Below are 20,248 nucleotides of genomic sequence, written 5' to 3' on the forward strand. Positions count from 1 at the left end.
GGGCGCACCAGCAGCTGTCCACTCTAATCTTGTTTTGTCCACGTCTCTGGATCACACTTTGGGAAGAGGACCGGCTTCAGTCTGCCGTCTGTGGTTTGGTGCCTCGACTCAGGAAGTGCTCACACATGGTGCGGAAGAAACCCAAAGCCCTCCCTCGGTTGTTGTGCCTTTTTTGCAGCAGCACACCAGTCGGTTTCATCAGGGCCAAGTTGTGAAATCAGAGCCCTGTGTTGTTGTAAGAATCGTTTTTTTTTTTTTGGAGGCAAATGTGATTATCGGGGGCAGATGCCACATGCTGTGTGTAAAGGATCTTCATTCACACGCAACTCCATCATGGAATGATGTTAAAATTACATTGCCTCACCCTCTGCCAGAGTTGCACAGGGTGAAAGTATGTGACATTGTGGGGAAAACGCGATCGCGATTACCTCATGTCTTCACCCCGTTCGGTTTGCAAATAGAAGAGGGCATGAAATATGAGGTGTGATGCTTTCCAAATTCTCTTTTTATTGGCTTGTTTTATGGTCAATTTTATCAATTAAGTCATCGTACTCAAACACACTCTATTGGTCATAGAGGTCTATATGGAGACCAGCTGAGTGTGTGAGAGGAAATTACCCCTCAGTGCAGATGAATTAGCCCAGGCAGTTAGGCGGCGGACTTGCTGCCAAAACTTCTAAAGCCCCGCTTTCATTTCATTTACCATGCCCCCCCCCCCACCCCCCACCCCCCCATTTCCCCCTCCACCCCTGTCTTAAATATAACGGTAGTCATTTTATATACGTTTCTCTCACTTATCCAATAAAAAAGAGCCAAGGCTCGTTGGAAGGATCACGGAACTCGAGTCCTCTGGCTTTCTCACTGATGTCAGCCTGCTGCCTGCACTGCTGGCCACCGCAGCCACAGTATCTGCAGGCCTGGGATCGGTTTTCACTGACATCAAAGGCACATTCTCCCTTTCATTCTCTTCCATCTCCAGCCACACCACCGCCCCCAATCCCAGTAGTTTGGATTGATTTCCATTGACCATGACATTCCTGCACATGCCGTCCAGTCACGACGGAGCTGTTGGGAGTTGCTGATTGTCAGCAGATTTTTACAACTTGAAGCTTGATAAGCTCCCTCCGCAGCAGGAGCTCAAATTCTGGTGTGAAGATGCCAGTTAAAAATACATTCGAATCGTAAACACTGACAAAGAGTCTGTTTTGGGATGTGGAGTTTGGAGCCGTTCTAAGTGAAAAGTTTTCTGACTCTGGAATGCTTCATGTGATCTGGATGCATCCCTTAAAAAAAAAGGAAAAGGCCTACAAGCATTGTGTTATCCATTTATCAGGCTAGGAGGTGTGGCAAAATGTAATTAGATTTTTTTAATGTGGAAGTATTATAATGCTCGTCTATAATGGGCGTTCATTGTTCAGGGTCTGTTTTAAATTATTAAAGGTAAAAGCAAATAGCAACAAGTCAGCTGGTGTAATTAATTATACTCTTCACAAATCAAAACAATGTAGTTGGCTATGGAAAAGCATTTGTCAATAATTTTTTCTATAGTTCTACAACTGCTTTACAACTGTTTGTCACTCCCTTGCCACAGAAAGTAGGAATTATACAGAGATGGAGGGTCAAGATCTTTCTTCCCTGCTGGCAAAAGCAAGAATTCTCCCCTCTGATATTCAATTCAAATCTGACTATCTAATTTTATATAACATATCACAACACATTAACAGCAGCTGTGCTACTGTACTTATAGACCCAAAGACACTGCTTTGTAGGGTTTCAAAAATCTGGTCATAATTCGTATTAATAGTATTAGAATATAACATTCTTGTATAATACAAGCAGTTATTTATGTATCGATTACCCAGTGTATATCAGAGGGGGAAAATAATGGTTTCCTTCCTTTTCAGTAATGCAATAGAATTATGGAGACACACTTTGTATCCTCTTCACAGGTTTAGCGTCCATATTGCCTTTTATTATCAAAATACTAAAGATGTTTTTAGTATCAGCCTGCACATACTCCTCTCATTAACGCATTGTGTTTAACCCTAACTGAAGTATTTAAGTGTATTTAGAGGATTCTAAGTTGAAGCAGAAATCCACACCGTTACTGCAGTAACTCCAGTTTTCTTCATGATGGTTCTACTTAAATGCATCATGTAATGGAAAGAGTCTAGTCTTGATGTAAGGATTTATCTTTACTCTCTTGCGAACTTGGAGATGCGGTGTCTAAAGCTTGGAAAAATTGTCGAGACGACAGAGAACAATGTTCCCTTTGGCGTCTCCTTTTGTGACTGTATTTGACAAATGAAAACAGGCTTTTGCCATTTTGGTCAGAATTAGCATAAAACCTTTCAAAATGTTTGCAAAGTATGATCTTCAAAGCAATTCTGACGTCATCACTCCGGGTTTGATGTGTGGAGGAGAAAAAGCTTGCTGCTTTGAGGGGGTTTTGCTTTATCACTGAATCGGTTGCTGTTTAGTCTCAGAAACCCAGGGCAGGATTTAGAAATGACAGCTTCTATAAAAAGATCCCCATGCATGTGATGGGCAGGACATATTTTTAAATGACCCAAACTCTATCCTCAGAGCAGGCTGCAGTTGTCACATAAACACGTCCCAATTAGTTAAAACCCACAAAACTCCTGTTCTACATGCTGTTCTATGGGTTTAGATACACCCTCATGACCCCCAAAGACCATGACGTCCTGCCGTATCTTTAGAATATACCCATAAAAGCATGGTTTGCAAGATATTGGAAAACAAACACTGCTCTGTGATCGAAGTCTTGAATTGTTGATTATGATGTCATAACTGTGTCATTTTTCATGTGAAGACTGTGAAGATGCTTTTGTGATCTCCAGCCGAATTAGAGCAAGTCGTTTGACTCTTGGGCAGCGGCTAGAAGAGCGAAACGGAATAAAATCGCTGATCTCTTTTTTTAAGCTCAGTTTGGTTGCTATGGTGGGTGGGTGGGGGGTGGTGGGGGGGGTTGAGGAGAGCTCCTTCTCCATTGCTGTGCACTCCTTTTCCCTTTGGACCCTCAGTTTGAAGATCCTCATGGCGAGAAAGAGGGGGCGGGTGGGGGCTGGAGAGTTGCACTTTCCTTTGATGTAGTGGGAACGTGACGGATCCGCTAGCCAGTGTCTCGCAGCGTGGAATCACTAACCCGGGCTTACCTAACGGGATTTGGTAGAACCGCTCGGGTGTCCCTCAGTGCCATGTGTGTCCTGAGCTCATGCCCCCAGCTCTACCGTGGAAGATCCCTGTTAAGGAGAACACTACATTTACCAGCGGCCTTCCATGTCCACACATAATGTTCTAGATGGCAGCTTATGGCACCTTCAGTAGTTCCTTTAAGTGTCACTACGGGCTGGCCATGCTGTGTGAAGTATACCACAGCTGGTTGTTGCATTTTGCCTTTAAAGCAGCTGGACTCCATATGATCAGCTCACTGTCGGCTCATCGTGGGTGTGTACGGTTCGATAGAAAATTTATCAAATGAAACAGTTTGTGGCACAAATGGAAGTTATCATCCAACTGTTCAGAGACGATCGCTATATTTACTTAAGAACAATTTCTCAGGTCTGGCATTATGCAGGTGAGATCCAAGCTGACATCAGTGTCATCTGCTGTGCAAATCTGTCACTGTGAAATGTGTGTGTGTGTGTGTGTGTGTGTATGTACACATATGAAGGACTGCGTCAGGAGCCTCACACACCAAAGAAAACACTTTGTGTCCCAGGCTTTTGTAGTGCTGCCCAGTCCTGGTGTTTTATAAACAGTCCCATTAACGCCAAGGTTTTCTCTCAGTCCGTCTCTGCATAGTGATGCTGTTTAGCACATTTGCTCCATATGCACTGTGCCAATCAGACCCATGTGGTTGTAATCATCTTATCGATGTTTTTATCTTGTTTAATGGAGCTCAGCAGAGAAGTCGTCTACTCAGACTCAGAGATATGGGTTGTTACCTAAGACACAAAGTAAAGAGAAGGCAACTAATGCTGCAATTAGTAAGTTGGGGGGGGGGGGGGGGGTTGTGTGTTGTTGTTTTTTTTTAATTGATGCAAGTCCTGCTTGATATACTTTTTGTTTCAATTCATGCAGTTTTATTGCAAAAAAAAAGAACCCTTCTGAGCAGGAGATGAGAACCACAACATTATATCTTATTTAACTTGATGATTGTTAAAACAACAACAAAAACAAAACCCTCTGATACAAATGAAAAGGAAACAGTCAAAGCGTAATTGAGAACAATTAAGCATTCAAACCTCTAAAAACGCTAGCTTTTCAATTTGTTTGTTTGAAGGCATTGGAGAGCGTCATGGGTCACATGCAGGCAACGGACTTGGCACGCCCTGCCCGTGTTGATTTTAGCCATGCGTTGCTGCTTAAAGCAAAGTGCTCCTGGAGGATGACACTTCCTTCACTCACTAGTTCTCTCTTTGAATTGGTTGAAGCTCTACTAGTCTGCCTGTGTTGCCTGGGGCCAGCCGGTCGGGCCTCTCCGGGGCGACCGCCGCTGGTTCGAGCCCCTCGACACCTGCTCAGGGGGCTTCACTCTTCACCAGCAGGCTGCCACTGATCTCCAGGGGTCAGTCGAGGGCCTCACCAAGGTTGTCCCTCATGCCTCACTGTCTTTGAATGGCCCCGGGCGTGAAGTTCTGTTAAGGATGCCTCCGCTATGTAGATAACACGGCAGCACATGCGTTTTCAAAACTTCTCATTGTTCATTTTTGAGGTGTTTTCTTCTAATTACTGCAGCTGTCGTTTTATTTTACGGCCATATATAGTAGGAAGGAATAGTAGGCAAAGGTAATATTAGGTTTTTTTGGAGTTTGGGAACTCTGTTTCAACTCTGTCCCGATATGCAAATTCAAATACATTTCAAAGCCAAGCCATTGAGGTAGATTTGGGGTCATTGGTGATATCTAAAATACAATTTATATGACCCCGCTGCATAAGTTGAGTTTTTAAGCCATCATTGATGCTTGACGGTAGTCCCTTAAAGCTGATCACAGTACCTCACTGTTCCCTGATACAGCCATGAAATGAGTTAAAACATGAATAGCTGTATTGACTTCATTCTGACAGCTTTTAGGTCTATATAGAGGCGAACAGTGTTCCAACTAGTAAACTGCAGCGAGGGGAACAATAGGATCACAGGAGTGAAACATGGCTACAAATCCTGCCGGCTGTGTCCAGACTTCAGAGAAACTCAAACAGCCCTCACTTTGTCCAGCTAAGAAATGGCGCTATGATCAATAGCTGCTCTGTTTTATGAAGTTGGTCAGTCTCGGGCGTGCTCTCGCCCTCCCTCTTTCTTTTTGCTGTTTCATATTTTTCAGAAGCTCATTATTTCTTTCTGCTGTGGGTGTGAGTGCTAAAGAGGCTCACACATGCAATGTGTATCTGACAGCGCTGAAATATTAATGGTCCCCAGTGTAGGAGGTTGGTATAGGGCCGGCATAGTTACAGTACAAAGGGTGCCTTCTCGCCACCAGGCTTTATTAGCTGAGCTATTAAATGAATAGATGGATATAGCTTGCGCTCTTTCTTCATGCCTGCGTTTGTGTTTTTGCGCCGAACATCAAACCACTCTCTGTTCGTCCGACGGTTTCCAACACGTACTCTAAACGGGTGTCAGATGCAAACTTTGTGCGCACGCACGCACACACACACACACAGACACACACGGGTGTGCACTACACTGTAGAGTTTTCAGTGGGAGGACAAAGAGGAGGGCTCTGCTATCAGTTCATTTTGTGTGGTCCTGGCCATAAAAAAAAAACACCCCGTTCTTTGACTGCGAAAAAAAAGAAAAAAAAAAGAAGCCTGTCTTTAATTTTTGGGAAACCCATAAAAGTTTGTCGCTCCTTTCATACCGGCAGCAGAATTGAAAACAAATGCTACGTTCTCCCCGTCTCCTTTGAACTGGCCAATTATGGAGTTGTGAAAATAAAAATCAGTCTGTAGATCTCTTTACCCCCCCCTCCCTCTCTCTTTCCTTTCCTCTCTTCCCTTTCTCCCCTTCTTTCTTCCTCGCTCACAGTTTTTTTTTTTTTCTCCTCCCCCCTTGTTTTTGAAGAAACCGAAGGGGGATCACTGATGTCAAAGTCAAAACCAAGAGCATTAAGAAAAACTGGCGAAATGCAATACAGCTGCAATCCAACATGACGCTAGAAAATAGGGCTGAGGAGCAGAAAGCCTCTCTCCCGTATTCCCAGGGCGCGCAACTGCTCCCGGCCTTGGCTTTGATCTCTTCAAAGCCTCCTGCCTCCTACTAGATGGAGAGTCTTGGCTGCCGCTCGTGAACGCTGGAGAGAGGCAGGGAGGGAGGCAGTGGGGAGGTTTGAAGGGGAGGGGGGGTTGCATCGTCTTTTCCTTTCCAGGGCTGAAATCAATCACAGTGCCGAGGCAATTATGTGTAATTCAACCCCAGCCAGATTAGTGACTCTTGTTACCTGAGCGACCAGAGCTCTGTAATCTGTGAGACACACCGGCCTCACCGGCAAAAGGAGTAGCCAGGAACAGGCGAGGGCACTTGAGGGAAAGGAGGGGGGGATCGGAGGCGGGGAGAGAGGCGAGAGGTGCTGAAAAGCAAGCTGCCATGCTGCTGCCCAGCAGAGCAGAAAATCAGAGCACAATGGAGTGATTACACTTGCAGATGTACGCATATTTATGACGACGTGGATAGAGAGAGCAGAGAGAATGAAGAGCGCTGATTGCCATGGAGCTCTTTAGTTAGCGTGCTAACGAGCCAGGTCCCTTTTTTTGTTAAAACATGTGCGTAATGTCACCTCCGCTGCGCTCCCAGTCCACCCCCCACCATCTACGCCCTGTGCACCCCCCCCCTCCCCTTCTCCAGTGCCATATCTCTATCCCTCATGCCCTCCACAGTCGGCTCTGAAATGCAAGCTCGGCCAAGGCTCCTGCCCCAGGCGCCCAATTTACTATGGCTGGAGACAGTGGCCCCAAGTCACAGAGGAAAACAGCAGAGCTGAATGCTGCTCTTTCCCTGCTGCTGCAGTTCGTCTGATCTGAGCAACTGTTTCAGTGTCGTAACACACAGCAGTGTAACAATTTACACCCTTCTGCTTTTTTTTTTTTAACGTGGATTACTGTGGAGATTTATCCCAATTATGTTTGCTCCTAGTTTAGGCAAATCTAGAACTTGGTAGGAGTTGGACGTGTATGACTAATACTGCCTTGAGATTAGTGAAATCTATTTTTTTTAATATACTTTTTGGGGAATTACAGAGACAATTACTTGGAGGCTTGGCGGAGGGCAGATGGAAAAATTGCAGATTCACATGATTTTGGACAACTTAATTAGGAATTCACATGATTTTGGACAACTTAATTAGGAATATATGATTGCCCATTGCTTTGATTCTTTTTTTGCTCTTTGTCTGTATGCGCTGATGTCACAGGGATGAGAACAAGGCTTTGTTTTTTCCCCCCCACAGCAGTCACTTGATGCAGGATGATGAAACCCCACAAAGATATCTAGCAAGAATGTGTTTGTTCATCTGATGAGCTCGCCCTGTGCTCTGTATTTTGTTTGATCATTGGACAGCTCAGTTGGTGATGGAAGTCTCATATTTACCTCTTCGGATGCACACATTGAATACGGTCACAGAATGCAGTTGATCGGGACCTTGTAATGTTGTTGATTGTTTTTAAACAAGGCAGGCTGACAGAGAAGAAAAAAATATAAAGGTCATGCTGAATGGATTATTTGGCATGAATGGAGCCACCGTCCAGCGCAGCAGGAGCCCTTAAATCCACTATCAGCCATAGCCCCCCTTGGCTCAGGGGCCAGGTGACGCTTTTCATGTCCTCCAATGGCGAGACATCACAGACGCATCCTCCACTTTGAGCTGCCCGTCATCAAAACAATGCATCAAAACATCAAATCAATCCACCCCCCACTGTACCCCTATCTTTGAGATGAAGATGTAGAGGGAGATATGAGGGCCCACCACTGCCCCCCCCCCCCCCCCCCCCCACCACACACACATCAATTCTACATTTCCGGATCTCCCATCAACAGTGCCCCTTTTACACTGAAGCAACGATGCATTAAAAAAAAAGTTGTGTTTGAAATGTATTTGATAAGTTAACAATGAATATGACCTGGGGGCTGCAAATCCACACAGGATTGGTCTTGCGCCTCCTGCGTTGGTTTGAAAGGAGCAACAACAGTTTTATTATAGGTCAGGATTGTAACACTGTGTCCCATCAAAAGCCATCATAGCCACAAATTCTACTGCCTGGGACTGCAAGGATGTGTGAACATGACCAGACTTAAGAAAACCTAGCATTAAGTCTTCTAAAGGGGATAGAAAGCTATATATGAGTTTCCAGATGTTGACTGTTGAAACATTAGCAAAGACTAAAATTGATTGTTCGGTTTCATTGAAGGAAAATACTGACTGCATTTTCTAACTGTGGAAGCTTTTCCAATTCTCAATTTAGCAGTTCAGTTTTCAAACGAGGGGTCAGAACTACCTTATTTTATTTTATTTTTCATTTTTTGGGGTTAATCTTTGTATTGTTAAATCCCTAAAATATTCAGCTTTGGGGTTCAGTGTTTAGTGGAATAGATGGTTAAGGTAGAAACTAACAGATTTTCTATTGATAATTAATTCTATTAAACATTTGAGTAGCTGCCATGAATAAATCCAGCTAAGAACCTGAATTAAAACCTTGTTGTGTCATTATATGGCTAATCATTGCATTTGTGACATCAGGTGCATGAGAGGTGCCTTATAATGTTGCTGTAACCATATGCCCCGAGTCTAAGGAGTGTCTTTTGTGCTTCAGAAATTCTCTATTACCATTTCTTTAGAGTTACCGAGGGATAAGCAGACGTTGTCCCACTACCATGTTGTACATGGTCCATTGTTTTGTTTGTGTTAAAGCCCACAAAAGCCTGCCACAAAGTCTAATTGACGGGGCGGAGTTTTCTTGTGACCGTTCAGATCCTTGGAGAGGTTCTTTAAGTGTTCCATGCTTCTGCGAGGAGGGAGAAAAGCCATTTGTTCGGAGGGGATCAGATTTGAATGGCTTTGTGCTTGCCATTCAGATCTTAGCAGGGGCGTGTGCGCCTGCCTCGAAAGAAACCCTAAAATGTGTGGTTTGATTAATGACTAATTCCACAATGAAAGGCGGTTGTTGGTAGTCTTTACCAGTTAATCCCTTAAAACGTGGAATCGCACCCAAACAGTGGGCTGCTGCTGGTATTGTTGCGCATTCAGTAGTGTGAAGGGGAGGAAAGGTTTGCAATGTGATCCACTGCCATGAATGATCCTCAGACTGCGCCTTGAACCTCGCCTCAGTAGGATCAAAACACTTGTGTGTTTTGTACGTACTGAAAATCTGGCCACAGAAATGACTGTGGAAGTCACAGAGGTCACATGCATATCGGGTTGGAAAGCATCGATAATGGGACGCCTGTTCAGGAGGAGGCCAGGACACAGGTGTCCTGACGCCTGGGGCAAGGTGGCTTCTTGTGGTTTGCTGTTAGTAATGCATTACATAACGTTACCCTAAATTACAATCATTACATAACTTTACTGAACCCCCACTAGAACGGAAATCTCTTTACAAAACTTACCCTCATTCCAATCTGTTCTCTTTTTTTTTTTTCGTTCTTCATTAAGTCATCAATGGTGAAGGCTCACTAACCCATCATTTTTTCCCCCCCCTTTCTATTCTTACACTTTATGTGGGTGGGTGCATCGTCTGAGTGAAATACAGAAGGAAAACTAGGTCAATACTCTCTTCAGCTCAGGCAGAGAAGCAGCTCTCATTCAAATCACCTCCCCATCCACATTTCCTGGTGTGTGAAAACTCCACCGCATATGCAGCAGTGCCTCCACAGCCGGCTCCGTGCCTGCCTTCGTCCACCTCTCGTTGGCTACCTCACAGTGCTAATATTTACCCCCCCACCAACACACCCTTCTTGTTGATGTAATGTGAAATTTTGCATTGGGGCTTGCTGGGGCTTAGTGAGAAGAGCACTGTCTCTCGTGCTCGTTTCCACAAGTAGAGACGCACAAAGACCCCCACCAGACTCTATTTTCCCCCCTCAACGCTGAGCTCTCAAATCCAAACTGACAGCCATTCATGCCAGAATACCTGGGCGAAAGCTGAGGGGGGGAAACACTATCTAGGTGTAGCAGGCAAATCCGCTCTTGTTCGACGGATGCATGAAGCTCCCACATAGGCAACTCATCAGCACTTTTCCTCCCGTTCCACGCTGTATTTTGTACCCGTCTGTGGGTATTGTATGGAAGCTAAGGTTTCAGCGCACTAGCCGCACAAAGTTAGCTTGTGCTGCGATTTTATTTGTATACATCTCACAGGGCCTGGGAGTGTTGTTGTTGAATGTGGATGTTGGCACCGCCGTGGTGCCTGGCATGAATGCAGCTACTCAGCAGACCAGGAGCTGGCTTCTAATGATAATCATGCAGTGTGTTAATGCAGCAGCGGGGTTGCTATAAATAGTTGCTGGTGAGGGATGCGATTGATTCAAGAAGAAATGGTGTACACTCCACACATTTTCTGCTCGCGGTCAGCTATAAAGGGTGAGTTCACACACAGGGCCCCGAGATTAACATTCCTCCTGGTTTGAAGCACACAGCTGATCAGGTAAATGAGGCGGAGACTTACGAGTCAGATGTTCCAAGTGTTGCACACAGTGACGGATCCCACCGACCTGCGTTTGTCTGGGCGTCATGATTTTCTCAGTCGATCCAAAGCCGTTACCTCGAGCAGCCCTGATCTTTGTGGGGTATAGATGCCTAGTGGGTGCCCGGGTGTGTGTGTGCGGTCTGCCTTTTTTTTTGTGTACATGTTTGCGTGTGCGCTCGCAGGCCTGCTGACAGTGGCACTTCAGCAGAATGTTTGCCCTTTCCTCAGTCCTTTGATGTGACCAGGTCCTGCTGTGATAATGAGCCCTGTGCCCCGACGCAAGGTGAGCATCCTGTGGTTCGCCCAGGGCTCTGCCAGAGCAGCAGCCCAACCCCCACCACACACACACACACACACACACACACACACACACACACACACACTGCAAACAGAATGGTGGAAGAGCATGGGTTAAACCTAATCATTGTATTTTTGTAATACGTTTGTGATCACTGCAGGTTATTCTATGACTAATTTTCTTCTGTCGGACTTCATGTTGTTGTCAATTGAGACCACAACATTTGTGTAACAGTAAAAATGACCTCATAGTATTTTGAGAAAAAAAACTAAAGTGTGTGGGAGACTGTCTGAGGTTACGCTACTGACTACTGCTCTTGAAATACAAAAATAAATTCTATTATTCCACAATAAAAGCCCATAATGTCTATTTGTGAAAGCCTCATATGAAGTCTTGAACTTCTTTGTTGGGAGAAAATTGGATATGACTCTTCGATCCAGAATAGTGTGGATGGATTTAGTTTTGCATGCACGCGTCTTCCTTCACTTTAACTATATGATTACGTAGTTAAAGCGTAATTTCGGTAAGAGATTGTAAAAAATTATTCTTTAGGTGTTCCTTTGTTAAATCTAAATTGCAAGCCTTTTGACCTCCCGTATGAGCCTCTTTAAAGCCTCAGGTCTGTGAAAACACTCCCTGTTGTCATAACGTCACTGTTCCTGCTCTGTAGCTTAACGCAGGAAGAAAAATGGCAACAGATTCAGTTCTAGTCTTGTGTTCCTTTTCCTCTCTGCTTTTAATAGCACCGCGACATATAAAAATTAAGAGTTGAACACTTTAAAAAGCGGATAAAGTCTTTTCATCTGGGGCAGGCACATTTCACACAAATTATCTCCTTTGCGCATTCAGAAAGTCAGAGCTAGCATGAATGGCTTGCTCGAAGCACACGGTCTTCATGCCAACTGAAGGATGATGGGTAATCCAGCTCGTCCTATTCACTTGTGCTTGATAGCAGTGGAGAGAAAGATACTTGGCTGTTAATAGCTCCTTTGTGTTCATATGCAGCATGTATGTGTTAAATTCATTAGATGCATGGTTATTGCTGTCCCTGATCCCTGCACCATGAACATATTTTAAATCATGTGTGTAGCCTGCTTGTGCAGCCTTTTTGAATTGGTGCACAGGCTGTGTTGGGTATGTGCGTCCTCCATGTTTATACAGTGGCATGTGTCAGTCATGTGTGTCAATATGAAATGTTATGGCTCGCGTGTCTGTGTGGGTGCAACACGGGTATTTAGAGGACAGCATGACACGTTGCTCTCTTAATGAATTTATGCTGCAACGTAGCTACGATATGCATAAAATCAAGTCTATAGCACATTCCTATTTTTGCTGTGTGAGTAATTCACTGGATTCCACAAGTTTGTGTCATCTGTTATACCTTTGTGTTCAGTGGCTTTGGCCTTCAGTGTCACCTCCTTTATTTGAACTATTGGACTCTTCGTACCACCAATGGATTTCTGATTGAAATGAAAGGAGGAGAGCGAGAAGAGGTGGGGGGGGGGGGGTGGCGACGCAGATGTATATTTCTCTCCAGGGCAGGCTTTTCCTGTTATTCATAGCCTCCTCCGCTACTGTCCCTGTGGTTGGCTCCGCTTGTTCGACTCATTACCCTGGGCGCGTGGCGCTCCGTCGCTCGCTGGCGGCCCAGCTTTCTTCTCCATTAATTGGGTTTCGTTACATTAAGCCCCCTGGCCACGGGGCCATCCTGCCAATAAAACATTCCATTTTTAGCACTCCACTCGAAGCTGGTGGGGTTCAACCTGCTCTGCGAATGGTAATTGGTTATTTATTTAAGCTTCCGCAGGTTGGTCTCTACTGGTTTTGGTAAAGTGGGAGGAGAAGAGAGGAGTGCAGTGCCTGTCCTTTACTGTGCCGCAAAGCTACTACAGGGGAATGTTTGCTTACATTTGTTGGGGAAAAGGTTGGCCAAGTTGCACTCAAACACACCTGAGAGTGAACACCTGGTCTGAGAGTGATTGTCAGATTTCAGCCCAGGGCACACCCATACACGTACTCCAACATTCGGCCTTAACAAAGACTGTGGCTCTGTAATCGAGTCCTTTGCTGTGAATTCACTGTCGTTGTGGAAATGTAGCCGAATATAATCTTAATCAATCAAAGGAGTGTGTGTGTGTGCTCCTTCACTGTGATTTTATGTAATTTTTGGGGAATAATAAAACTGTAATGACACCTTTTGGTATGTGTGAAATTTACCAGTGACTTTCTTTTTCTTGCTTATAATCACAGAATAATGCATTGCCTCCTCCTTTTCTGTCTCTTCCGTTGATATCCCGGGACTTTATTTGTCTGCACATCCTTTTCCTCCAGAATGCAGAAAATCTTCTGAGTAGGTGAGGTTTGGGTTTCAGGGTGAGAAGGGCTTCTTAGTGAATGGATTTACCAGCATGGGAATCCATAGCCGCCACTTTAGCTGCCATCTCCCCAGCTGTTTGTGAAACACCTCACATGGTTTCCACACACTTGATTGTAGCTGCAGGCAGGAAGAGTCCTCATTGCATATAAATTACAGAAGTGGGAAGTGATTATTATAAAATTCCTGCTTTCCCTTTTTACCTCTCCACTCTGCAGAAGTGGTATAATTGAGTTGAGTACAAAAGATGTGCTGAGAGGGGAGAGTGAGAGAGATGCTAAAAAGACAAAATAGCTGGGACATTGACTCCATATTACTCACCGACACACGTATAAACGCTCGCATTTATGCTTAGCAACCAGGGCTGAATGCGACTGGCGCTGGACAGAATAGGAGCAGACATCGGCGCGACGTTAGGAAAGACGGGCGGGGGGGGTGGGGATTCCAAAACAAACCAACAAACAAAAAAAGAAACAAAAAACAAAATGTCCCATTTCCCTTCCCCACCCCCCATTTTCAGAGTCTGTGCCAAGTCACTGGCTCCCTATGCTGAAACACACTGGAGTGTCTCCTCCACAGAGGGCTCCCTGCCAGCTCCAGTTCCGCACAATGAATTTCTCTTAAAACCACATCTGAGGGTTTTTTTTTTTTTTCTTCTTTTTAAAAGGGCTGGCCAAGCCTGGATATGAAATTCCAAATGGAACGTTTTCTTTTCAATCCCCGCCGCCTCTCTTCTTTCGCGCTCCCTGAAAAATATGAATAGAGAAATTCTAAGCCTATTATTTGTCCTATACAATAAAGGGGACCTCCAATATGGCCGCCCTTCACTGCAACAGTGCTGCTGCTGCTGCTGGCTGTTAAGAGTCAGAATGGGGATGACGGGGCATCAGATTGCTGCAACGTGGCGTGACCCTCACGGTTGTGGTCATTTGAGTGTTCCTGACCACATTGTCCAGGAAACTCCTGAAGGAATGCCTTGATTTTTGTATGTAAACTTTCCAGCAGCTGCAGAGTGGGTACCGTCAGCCAACAAGTCTCCACCTGGTGGTAAACGGGTGGCTCCATGGCGAAGGCTGTCATGTAATCCTCGTAACCTGAAATAGAAACGGTCGAAAAGCGCAGGAAGGGCTTTGCTTAGCCTTGATGCTGGCCTCACAATCCTATTTAATGTATACCCTGAGAGATATGAAGCTGTTAGAGGCTGTTATTGCTCTTTCTTTCTTCTGAAAGTAAATTCTGGTTAGTTAGGTCAGGCAGTGTGTGTAAAAGTGCACCCAAACAGCCATAAATTATTTGTTGGTCACAGAGGCCTGCAGGCTTTTCCCTGGTGGATTTCTTTTTCACAATAGAAGCAGTTTATTAAGAAGTTGAGTGAAATGAGATCTGACAGCTGTAACTGGAAAAAAGCACACAAGAGGGGCGTCTCTATTATGGTAGAAACCTCTCACTTTCTCAGTTACGAAGGAGTCGGTCACCTTTTTCGCATTATTGAAGCTTGCGTATGAACCAGCATGAGACAAACGTTTGTTTCCTTAAGCTTTTCTGTCCTTTCTCTTCGCTACAGGTTTGAGAGTACTTCCAGCTAAAATGATAGTCTTTCAGGTTCTTATCTCATTCCCACGGGATAACAAATGAGAGAGGAGAGGCGTAAAATAATATGGACGACAATCATTTCACCCCTGGTGTAGGCATGCCCCAGTCACTTCAGTGCCTTATTAGTCTCTCTTTTCAGGTTTAGCGGCCTTATTAATAATCCCTCCCCTCTGCAGTGTGAGGTTGGAGACTCCCACGCTCTCACATTATCCCCATCACCTTTGACTTTTGTTGACTGGGTCAAAGAACCTGGCTTACCTGGGGCAGGTACTATAAACCCGTGTGTGTCCCGGCATGATTATTTAAGTGTAGTATTTTACGCAGTCTCCATAGTGTAGAGATTGGGTACTATGTTTGTGCTTAAGTGCCACTTTGCACTTCCTGAAACTAGAACACACAACTCAACTGGATCTAGGAAATTCTCGGGAGATTCTCAGCCCTGATGGGAATGATGCTTCTTGTGGCTGGTCACCCCCACAACACACACGCACACACACCACACTAAGACACATACACCCACATATTGCACATACACCACACATACTGCCCTTTGTATTCCCGGTTATGACATTCCCAGAAGGTGGAGACGGAGATTGAATGAGGGGTGCGGTGGGGAGGGGGGGTCTTAAGTTGAAGCTGGTGCCAGTCTGTGAGCGGTTCGTGGAAACTCAGACATTCCAGACTCTCCTGTGTCCAGTGTGTGTGTGTGTGTGTGTGTGTGTGAAAGGGAGGGCACCAGTCACCACTTAGCACTGCAGGAATGTCACCTTGGCACACACATCATTAGACAACAAAGTCAGCGCTCGTAAAGAGGAGTTGTTTTCTCACATCCAAATGGTACTCACGCTCGCAGTAATTCCTGGTGTCTCCGACAATGCTGCTGATCAGGTGACCTTCTGTCGGAAAGAAAAAACATCTGATTGCCCTTTTAATGAATCCGTTTGATTCGAAACTTGTGGGAGCCGTTTGGTGTAAGACGTGTCTCGGCCAACAGTGTGCTGACGTCTCTCTGATTAGCCATATATCCTGTGGAGGTGATATTTTGACTCCAGCTCCGCTCTGGGCTCAGATTGTGAATAGCAGATTTAGCGTGGCTAAGCGTTACCATGTGTTCAGTGCAGCTGAAGCATGTAAGCGTTGTTAGGTGGGGGTTGAGTTTAAAGGGGGGGGGGGGGGGGGGGGTCAGCTGGGGTTTTTTCAGGCCCGGTTTGGTCTATTTTAGTTGTCAGGACGTAGGTCTCTCTGAGTCAGCCGGGGATGAGGGGTCTGCGGCCAGGCCACTGTTGACGTGATTACCCCTGTTTTAAGTACCACTGCAGACATCTGTCTCACTCGCACTCTCTCACCATAGTCAACCCTCGCCCCTCCTCTCTCCCCTTCTCCTCCTCCTCCATCCCTCATCTCTCCTTCCCCCGGCTCTTGCTCTGTAATGAACTCCCCTTATTCACCAGCTAATGACTGCCTTTGATCTCCCGCCTAAGACCTCTGCTCTAACTCTAGCCTGCAAGTCTCTCTTCTCTCTCCCCTTTCCGTGCTCCAGCGCTGGTTGGCTCCCGTTCACCTCTGTTTGCCTCTCTCTCTCTCTCTCTCTCTCTCTCTCCCTCTCTCTCTCTCTCTCTCTCTCATGCTCACGCACCTCTTTGACTTGTTTTTCCTCTTTCCTTTGGGGAACAGGGTTTTCAATCCTGCTGACCTCGGCTAAACAAAGTTTGAGCCACTGGGTCCAAGCTAACTAACGGAAAGGAAAGGAAATAAATGTGTTTTACTAACTTCTTGACCAAACTGTTCAACATTACCCACATCTGTATGAAGGCTCTCTGCTCTACGACGGGTCACCCGTACTGCATGTGCTGCAGTCGTCTTTAGATCATGTGACGGGGAACGGGGCCTCGTTGCTCATGAAATAATACAGTTGGAGCTCATGAGTATTTCCATCTTTCTTTCGTGTTGTTTCATCTTTCGCTTTTTTTCCTTTACAGTCCAACAAAGTCCCCGTAGTGCAGCCCTCCCATGCGGTCCACCCACTCACCCCGTTGATCACATACAGTGACGAACACTTTGCTCCAGGGTCCCACTCTGGCCATCATCCCCAGGACGCCAACAACAAACAAGGTAAAGATACTAAATATAGAAATACATGACACAAAACAGGCAGCCTGAACACCAGGTGTGTGAATGCAGCATGCAGCACATTTACTTGGCATTAATGCTGCTTTCCCATTTCCTTGGACTTATGTAATAGAAAAACAAACCCTCTTCAGGTTTGTTTTCTGCAAAACCCGAGGCTTCAAGGACTTCCCGTTTGGTTTTCAGTGGCAGGTTATAAGCATAATTTTTGAATGTTTATTTTTTTTGACATGATGTAGAAGTTTTTGACTTGTAACAGCGCCTCTGCTACAATGTTGGCCATTCATAGAAGAAATATGCTGTTTTTAGAGATAGAATGAGGTGTAATAGTGCAGCAACACTCTTATTGAAAACAATCATCCTGATTTCTAATTTGCAATGGTGGGATAAACCGGATGCTACAACATGCTTTTATTTTACGGAGGAAGGGACGTCATTCCAAGTTGGCATGATGTCAAATTTTGTCAAATTTATGAATCTTTGCACAAAGTAGAGAATTGATATGGGACTAGATACTTTGTGTGCTGCCTTAGTTGACAGAAATAGCAAAACCTCCCAAGTGTATATGTGAACAAGACATTAATTTAAATCTTTGTCATCATAGTGGAGATACTTTCTTTTATCAGTATATTGTGCATGTACATGTGTTGAAGTTGGATGCTGGTGAATATTGTTTTAACATCTCGTGCCAGTAAGTCAACAGCATCTGCCTAATTTCATTGGGAACTCGACTAACAAATGAAAAAAAGGGATGAATCTGTGAATGTTTTTACATTGTTTTGGTGTTCTCAGTATGTATTGCAGTGGTGAGATTTTCACTTTATATGAACAGACATTTCATGGAACCTGAGCATTTTGGCCTTGCCCTCGCTGAAACCGTGTCAAACAAGGTTGCAAACGACTTATGAGGGGCTGGAAGTAACGCAGGATTGCAAACGCATACCCGAGTTTCCCTTTTCAACTTGCATGGCAACAGTGTCGGCAATCGGTAGAGACAAAGAAGCCAAAATGTGTCACAGTGAAGTCGCCCTCCTTATCTGCGGTGAGTACAAGCCCATTTTGAAGCAGCCTGCGGGATGGCACGCTGAGCTCCGCTGCCCTCTCCCTCTGCACTCGTTGCCTCGGAACAAACATCAAGCTGCAGCTCTGACAGCTGCAGAGGCGCTCCTGAGCCGTTTGGACGCGCACCTCGGCCCCAGCACAGCTGGAGACTTTGGCAGCTTCCCTCTACCGACAGAAAAAGACGTGGGCCCTTCATCATTTTTGTCCCGCACCTTTTCTCTTTTCGCTGCTTTCTTCTCCTGCGACTGCCAGCTAAAAAAAAATAAAAAAAAAGAGGGGAGGGATCAGACAGGATGTAGGCGAAGATGATGGTGATGATGATGATAATGATGATGATGAGGCGATGAGGTTCTGAGGGACCGGCTATAAATAACAATGTAAAACTGAGCACAAAGATACACAGAGTGTTGAGATGAAGGGAGTGGGACGCATAAAGGAATTGTGCTCCACATATGTCAGATGAATCGTTGATTTTGACAGATTTTGATCAAATATTTTTGTCATGAAAGCACAAAAATGTTTTTTTTTTAAAAAGGTGACGGAAATAAACAATAAAGGCACGTTCAAGATTTAGCAATTTGTTGTCATGTCGTACACTTCTGAGGAAAAGCTCGCCATTTTACTGTTGAAGCTGGTTTCTGACAATGAGGAGTAGCTCGGACCCCCTGGAGGTCTGTTTTTTTTTTTTATTCCTTCTTACTATTTGATCTTTGCACTTGCAGCCCAACAGAAATCCATGTCCAAGCAATCCAAGTTGCAGAATTAGCTGCAAATGATTTCCCTAGGCATATTCATGCGTGTATACGAGTGGAGCTGGGCTGAAGATGCTTAAAAAGAAATCTCTCTTATTCTCTTTTTTGCTGTCCCTCTTGCTCTCCCTCTCTCATATCGACCAATTGCTGCTTAGCTTTCCTTCGTGGGCTCAGACTTTGATCTGCTCGTTAATTATGAAAAACAATCATGGATTTTCTCATTATGAGCTTTAATATGCACTGGGCCGCAACGCCGAGAAGGAAGGTCGAGCGGCGGGTGGGGTGGAGTTGCGGTGGGGGCAGGGCTTTTGGACGTTTTACATTCAAACCTTTATTTTGTGTTTTGTTGAGAAACCAAGTATGAGCACCAAGCGGGATTTGAACACTCGTGCCTTGAGAGTCTTGCCGGCGCGACTTGTTTTGAGCGGGATAGTGAGCGCGAGTCTCGTGTTTGGACATCAGTGAGAACTTGCGAACGGGCAGTGAGTAATTACGCACCTAAGGGGTGTGAGTGACAAGGTTAACACGCTGAGGCTCCGTCTTCCTCCCCTGCTGGTTCAACCCTGGCCTCCTTCTCTTTTGCCCCTCAGGAGGGCCCTGAGGAGTGTTAGGCGGTGGATTAGCGGGCAGGGAATAGTGCTATCCGCGCATTGAATCCAGCATTGCAACATTGGCTTTGGAGATATAAGCCTCCCACCCGGCCAGCCTCTCGGAGGAGGGAGGCCCCTTCAGACCACAGCCTGATGTGAGAGAGGAAGAGAGAGAGAGGGAGAGAGAGAGACATGCAGAAAAGGCTGGCTTCAGTAGGGATTAGAAGATGGTACTAATCTGGAGGCATTTACCCTCTTTTCTTTATGTGTGTGTGTGTGCGTGTGTTTGAGCACACATGTAGACACATTCCTCTTGTCTGTGGATGAACAGTATTTCCTGCTTTCCTTAGATGCTCTGTCCTATTATTACACACCCTGCTCTGAGACAAAAAGAAAAAAAGAAAAAGAAAACCAAGCCAAATAGGTGCTGAGCTTGAAGCGTTGCGCAATGTCAAGTGTTTCCCTTCTTGTAAAAAGAGACCCCTTGACCTTGAAACCCAGTTGGAGCTTGCGAATGGGAGACGGAGGAGCTTAGTCCTGGAGATCCACCAACAGTTAGTCTAAGTCAATCCCGTGTCTACAGGGAGAGCTGCAGCTTCTGTCATAAAGAGGAAGCCTCAATTATCCAGCTTAAAGACGCTGAAACACACTGGAAGAAATCGAATTAAGAGGACAAAATGGTATCTTTTTCTGCGAGTTGACAATGTGAGGTCAGGAGTCGCGCTGGTGCCCCTGTGTGCTCTGTCCCCGACTT

The 20,248-nt window shown here is 45.3% G+C and overlaps 1 protein-coding gene across 3 annotated transcripts in view; it reads left to right on the forward strand.

Moving 5' to 3' along the window:
* The window catches only part of lef1 (lymphoid enhancer-binding factor 1), a 44,514-nt gene that overhangs the window by 6,170 nt on the left and 18,096 nt on the right, over nucleotides 1–20,248 (forward strand). For all 3 annotated transcript variants that reach the window (XM_080519820.1, XM_080519821.1, XM_080519822.1), the window contains exon 5: nucleotides 16,943–17,075. In XM_080519820.1, the coding sequence (XP_080375946.1) occupies nucleotides 16,943–17,075 (133 nt within the window). The remainder of the gene's footprint in view (nucleotides 1–16,942; nucleotides 17,076–20,248) is intronic.

Source organism: Blennius ocellaris (assembly GCF_963422515.1).
Source record: "Blennius ocellaris genome assembly, chromosome: 3".
Lineage (NCBI taxonomy): Eukaryota > Metazoa > Chordata > Actinopteri > Blenniiformes > Blenniidae > Blennius > Blennius ocellaris.